Source organism: Loa loa (assembly GCF_000183805.2).
Source record: "Loa loa unplaced genomic scaffold supercont3.170, whole genome shotgun sequence".
In the NCBI taxonomy this organism is placed as follows: domain Eukaryota; kingdom Metazoa; phylum Nematoda; class Chromadorea; order Rhabditida; family Onchocercidae; genus Loa; species Loa loa.
In genome coordinates this window covers 9,884-16,503 of record NW_018108350.1, presented here as the reverse complement: position 1 = coordinate 16,503, position 6,620 = coordinate 9,884, and the positions used below count along the sequence as shown (strand labels likewise).

The 6,620-nt window shown below is 32.9% G+C and overlaps 2 protein-coding genes across 2 annotated transcripts in view; one reads left to right on the top strand and one right to left on the bottom strand.

Annotated features, from left to right (window-relative positions):
• LOAG_17998 (CK1 protein kinase) overlaps nucleotides 1–1,918 on the top strand; it is a gene marked incomplete at both ends in the record, with an annotated part of 4,626 nt that extends 2,708 nt beyond the window's left edge. The window contains 3 exons of the mRNA XM_020450668.1: nucleotides 254–371; nucleotides 926–1,080; nucleotides 1,661–1,918. Coding sequence (XP_020305625.1) covers nucleotides 254–371; nucleotides 926–1,080; nucleotides 1,661–1,918 — 531 coding nt within the window. The remainder of the gene's footprint in view (nucleotides 1–253; nucleotides 372–925; nucleotides 1,081–1,660) is intronic.
• Nucleotides 1,919–2,485: 567 nt separating this feature from the next.
• On the bottom strand, nucleotides 2,486–6,338 carry LOAG_08772 (hypothetical protein). Its single transcript, XM_020447797.1, has 10 exons — nucleotides 6,293–6,338; nucleotides 5,824–5,889; nucleotides 5,327–5,484; nucleotides 5,089–5,190; nucleotides 4,659–4,815; nucleotides 4,469–4,556; nucleotides 4,218–4,344; nucleotides 3,953–4,069; nucleotides 3,681–3,827; nucleotides 2,486–3,524 (listed from the first exon to the last, which is right to left on the bottom strand). Exons 2-10 carry the CDS (start codon nucleotides 5,849–5,851, stop codon nucleotides 3,351–3,353), a joined length of 1,098 nt encoding a protein of 365 aa, XP_020302010.1. The 5' UTR covers nucleotides 5,852–5,889; nucleotides 6,293–6,338; the 3' UTR covers nucleotides 2,486–3,350.
• Nucleotides 6,339–6,620: the final 282 nt, after the last annotated feature.

Genomic DNA, 6,620 nt, shown 5'->3' with positions numbered 1-6,620 from the left:
AATAATAATAATAATAATAATAATAATAATAATGATAATAATAATAATAATAATAATAATAGTAATAATAATAACAATAATAATAATAAATTTTCTTTTCTTTTTTTTTCATTTTTCATAATAAAATTGAATTACTTTCAAAAATTCGAAAATTTGCAACGATACATGTGAAATGTTATAGACAATCACATTTTTTATAGTTTTGCAAATAAAAAGGAGAGAAAATGTCGAAATTAATGGAAAATAAATGCAGGTAGCGCATGCATTGCAGTATCTGCATGAAGCAGGTTATATACATCGTGATGTTAAACCATCAAATTGTTGCATTGGTGTAATACCCGAAACAGCTATTATTTATCTTGTTGATTTTGGTAACATATTATTTCTCTTGCCCTCTGATTCTTTTTTCATTTTACTTTAATTTATAAATTTAAAAAAAAAAAAAACGAAATAAAATCATTGTTTTTTGAATTCATAAATTTCAAAAAAAAAGAGAAAAAACAAAGAGAAATCATTTTTTTTAAAAAGAAAAAGATTTTCGTTTTAAAAAGGTTTTTTTAAAAGTATTTTCAATTTATAACATTATTATTATTATTATCATATAAAGGAATGAATGGCATGAATATTTAGTGTTAATCTATCAAAATTAGCTGTTATCATAATAAATAATTGCAATAAATCCTTTTCGTTATTTTCTCTCAATTTAATCATTAATTTTTGGAAAAGCAAAATATTTACCTGTCGCTAATTAATTAATTAATTTAACTACAAAGGAAAAGAAGGGAGAAAAGCAGGAAAAACTTTAATTTGTCCATTTCCTTTCTTGTTTTCTAATCGAAAATCTTTCGAACTCTTCCTTTTCTTTTAAAATAAAAAGACAAAAAATTTATTTTGAATATTAACTTTTTTTTTGTTTACTTTGAAGGAATGTGTCGAAAGGTGATTGATTCAAATGGTAAATGGCATATGCCACGATTCAAATCAATATTTAAAGGAACTTTACGATATGCTTCATTGAATGCAATTGTCACACATCAATGTGGACCATGTGACGATATGATGGGATTAATTTATTCGATTGTATGATTTTAGAAAGAGGAAGAGATAGTGAGAGAGAGAGAGAGAGAAAGAAGAAAAAAATTAGCTTGAATTTAATAAATGTTTAATAAATTCACTGAATTTTATCTCTTCCTCTTTCTTTGATTTTTTCTTTAATTATTACAATTTCAAATTATATTTAAAGAAAGGAAATTATCACATTATCTGTTTGTTACAATTTTTGCTATTATTTAACTAATGAATCCATTAATTATTTTCTTTTTGCGAAAAAAAAGTAATAGTTTTACATAAATGTTAGAAATGAATTTTCTCCCACTCTTGTTAATTAACTTTTGATTTATTAATTCAAAAAAAATAAAAATAAAAGTAAACATAAGTTATACCTAATTATAATGTATTAGGTTAGTATTGCAACATTCGTATATTTTAGTAAAATATTTTAAATAATAAAATAGTACTTTAAATTTGTGCAGAAATACGGAAATCTCGTTTTTTCTTTTATATAATAGAAAATAAAAGTTAGTAGAAATTTAATTAATTTGATTTATCAAAAAATTCATTAAGTAAAATATGAAATTTTTTTCCTTTCCTCTTTTTTTAGATCGAATTAGCATTATCAAAATTACCATGGGCAAGAAGTGCGCCTCGTGATATGATAAAACAAAAAGCAACAATTACCGGTGAAGAATTATGTGCTCAATTACCACTACCATTTTTACAATGTCATAATTATATTCAAAGTTTAAAGCCAACTGAAATGCCACGACACAATTTTATTAATGAATGTCTTAAACAATGTATTCCATTAAATGTTCAACCAACTGATCCCTATGATTGGGAAATTATCGATTTTACGTAAATCCTTAAAATTTCCTCTTTCCTATTTTCACCTTTTTTTTCTTTTTCTTTTACTGTATTTTTGCTAGTGATAACAGTTAATGTATCAAGATAATATATGCCTCATATCATGATATCACGATATTATTTGTCTATGGTAAACGCAAAATGATAAAAATTTAATTCCACTAAAATTTAAACCTTTTCCACAAGAAAGAAACAAGAAGTGGCAAGAAATCTAAATGATTAATATAAGTAGGATTTAAATATGGATGGAATTAGATTTGCATCTGACATAAAACAGAAACCCCTTTCTTGATCACTTCAAATGGAAAAAGAAACGGACATACGGTCATCAGTCGTCTCACAAACAATACCCACCATCTGTCCCATCATTCCAATTCTAATTTCACATGCAGAACTATTTGAAAGTACTTCCGTAAAACTGAAGACACTAACAGTAAATTAGCACTGCAACATCCATATATGAAACTATTCCAACTTATCCGTATAACTTAAACTTCGATGCAATATCTGAAACACCTGCTTTTACTAAATGCATAGTAACCTGCCATGCATAATCACAAGTATATTGAAAATTTTATTATTAAAAAGAAATCTTTTTAACAGACATAATATGCTACGGTGTAACTTTCAAAGGGATTTAGCAATACCTTAAATTATTTTACCGCAATCCATGACGTTCATTTAACTTGGGTGTAAACTGCAAGTAACACATGTTGACATGAAAATAATCATGTTTCTTTTTTTTTTCCAAGTCCATAAAAAATAACCACAGATAGTACACAAAACGCGAAAACTCATTGTGTATCAAACCGCAAACATAAAGTCTTGAAACGTTAATTACAAAACTGTAACAGGTAAAAGTGTTATAATTGGGTTGTCGAAAATCGAAAAAAGAAACGATTGTTGCATGAAAACGAAAATCTTGAAAAAATAGAATTTCGAAAAAGAAATAACTTAAAAGTAATGTTACATCGAAAAGGTTTTTTTCCGTTTAAAATTCTCACTTCTAAAAAATATGCGCGGAAGGACTTTAGAAAAAAAGTGCTGCAAATGTATCAATGGAAAGAGCCAAAAATCAATCACATCAAATGGAATAATTTACCAGCAGAAAGATCATCAATATCATCATCAGTTGCGACGACGACAGTACATGATGAAGTAGATGTTTCTGTCCAAAAAAAAAAAAAAAAAAAAATGCATTGCTGTGGATCAAAAAAGAATAAATCGCCACAAAGCGGTGCAAAAAACATCAACGGGGTGGGGAAAAAAGAAAAAAATAAACAAGAAACTGCAAAAAATGCGCCATTGGAAATAATTACCAGCTATTATTATTGTGCAAATAATAGTGACGCAGAGAAATCAGCACTTTTAGAACACCGCTAGTTTTCTGATAATCCAAAGCCAAATTTCAGTCCTACACTGTTGGATTAATGACGAACTGCCTGCGGGAAACCAGCGCTTGGTGCACCGTAACCACGACCGCCATAACCACCACGACGTCCGAAGCCACGCGCACGCCCACGCAGAATTCCAAGGCGACGTGCTGGATCAATACGACGCCAGATGTACTTCTTCAACTCATTGAAACGCTTTTCGATTTCCTGAAGATTCAAAACATTTTTTTCACAATATGCAATTCAACATCTTTTCTGCCACACGCAGTTGGGAAGAAATCATGTTTACTTATGTTGAGCAATATAATTTTTCAGTATATTCATGACATTTGCCCGAACTTTCACAGACGAGCAAAAACCTGCCTGCTCTTCGTATGGTCCCGACCAAGTATGCGTCTCTTTGATCTGCTGGCGAAGTCTCATAAGAGCCTTACCACCCTGATTTTCACCATCCCAGAAAATTGGCTTATTTGCTTCATCACGATTTTTACGCCAGCCTGTACCGAAAACCTGCAAAGAAGCACCGCACTCTAAATTATCTAAAAAATAAAAAAAAGTCTAAAAAGTTCACTCCACTTAGTCTCGTCGAAATTCTGAAGCTCGAAGTCTTCATTACACATTTTCTAAACAAGTACTTTATCCTGTGAAGCAACGGCAATGTATGTCTTCCCGGTATAGACCAGAAGATTAGCAATCCAGCGTGTCTGTTCGAGCTTCAGACGCTGACCAGTTTCCCATACATTCATTTTCACCTGAAAAACCAATTTGTTAACAAAAACCCTGTTGAATTCTTAGCCATAACTGCAAACATATTTTTCCACATGTATCCTAATAAGACTAGATGAGAAACAAATAAGTAAGAAGGAAATAAATGAGAAAAGATGAAAGATTCCAATTTACTTCATTCCACTTAGCCTCATCGAAATCTTTAATATCCTTCATTGCTTCCTCTGCCTTGATTGTGGAAGGAGCATCGAGGATTTTTGCCATCGTTTCCGAGTCTCCGAAATGTTCAGCCATTTTGTACCTAAAAGTCATTTTAACAATACAAACAGCAACCTCATGGCGCCTCAAAATCACCAACCTGCAGTGCCAAACGACTTTTCAAAGGGAAAAACTTAGGAATTTAAGCATAAACAAATAAATTTTACCAATAATAGCGTTCAGCTGATTTATGCTCGATACCTCTTTCATCTCGGATGGCTACTTCGAATCTCAAACTAAGAGGGTCCTGCGCACCTGTAAACAAAGCTTTGAACAAAATTTATAAGAACCTTTTACAATGTCACTCCAACTTATGCAACATGATGTCTGAGACAAATTTTGAATGAAACGGCAAACCTCCCACAAGGATGAAGTCACGTCCAATATCATCATAATCCAAATCTGCCTCAGTTGCTCCAACTTTGAGATTATCCGTTTCAGCTGATACTCCACTCAACCCATTGATGGTCTCCTGCATGCGTTTCACCTTCTGCTTCACTCGTGCATTTTCCAACTGAAGCATGATAACAATACCCCAAAGTAGAAAAGAGAATGTGAGAAACGTTGCGAATTATCAGATAACCCATGATAACAGGAATATCAACATATCCCATAATGAATATCGTTTTGTATCAATACTAAATGATAAGAATCACCATTTCTGAACATAAACAGAAACTCTATATTTCCTCGCACTCATAGAGAATTGTAAATTGTGTCATAAATAGAAAAAATTCATTCTCCTTTGAAAAAGCTTAACAAAACTTGGAAAAGCATTAAGCCAGACTTTGAGTTTTCGAACTGCTTGTCGTAAGTTATCCTTTTCCTTTTCCAGCAGAACAACAGCATTGCGAATCTGTGCCGAATCTTGCTTAATCCAAATAATTTCCTGTAATTGTGATCGTCTCATGCAACACACCCGACCGTATACCATAATCAATTTCCACAACAAGTATTAATAAATGACTGGAGAATCCTTTAAATTCAGAGAAAAAAAATCGATATGCAAATTCCAATCTACATACCTGCTGTAAGCTGTAGGTGCTGTTGCCCGAGCGACGACCGTTGCCCGAAAGCGGTTGAGGGGTAGCTCCTTCATCCATTGCAATGTGTGGTGGTTGCTGATGATCAACACTGCTTTCAAAGTTGTTGAAATTTCCCAAACCGGCAAAATCTCCGTACCCTAAATGAGGTACCAATAATAAACCTCTTGAAACCTTCCGACTGGAGCAAACGCTCTTCACAGTAACTGCCCCATCTCACCCATTCAGTTGTTAGGGGCAAATACTCACTTTTTCGCTGAATATGACCGACTATTCACAGCACTCGTCTTTTTGATGTTATCAAAGCAAAAAAAACTTCGTACTCACTCAAATCTACCACTGGATGACTCATTATAAAGAATGATTTCGAGTCAGGTACCAAGGAAAATTGTTTGAAAATAGACAATACGATTACCGAGGAAAGTTTCAACCTTTTAGTCCATGAAATAAAACTTGTTAAAGCACACATAGACTGTTACCTCGCGTTCCGACTCCGGCGAAGCTCATCCCAAACCAAATAGTGTACCGTTCCCCGTTGAGTGACCCTACAAGAAGCAGGTCAAATTAGTAAAAATTATATTCGAAAGAAGCTCGAAACTTTTATTTCACAAAGCAAAGAAGAGCATCAGAATCTTTCAGCTTCAGGACATAAACACATAAGCCAAAAACTGGAAAAGTCACCTAGGAAACGAATGACAATGAAAAAGCAAAGAAGAAATCTCAATTTTGAGAAAAAAAGACTTGTAGGAAACGCCGAGAAAATTCATAGCAATAAAAATGTTCATCAAAATTATAAGAAAAAAATAAATGTATGATTCATGCTACTATCAGTAACCAAAGGGGTTAAAGATTTGAAAAGTTTCGTGCAGTGGAAGCAAAAGAGTAGGTAAGGGTTATGCTTTTTATGTTTTTTAAGTTGAATATCTAATGTAAAGCAAGCAAAGTTACCCAAAAGCTAAAAATCTGTCACCACGATGACTGGGATTCAACCGCGATATTGCAGGGCGATAACAGTGCAACTGATGATTCAGTTTGGGATAAAGAAATGGAATGATTCAACTAGTTCCTTTATTCAATTAATATACTGCCAGCACGACAAGACTGATTGATCATCCCGAAATCAGACATCACATACCATACTTTAACTCCACGAAATCTCGGAGCAAGCGGTGCAAAGCACCACAATCTAACACTACAACAGCTCCTTACAAATACCCGTTCACACCCGAACACCAAAGATCCCAAAACCCTTGGAGGAAACGGTAAACGGACAAGC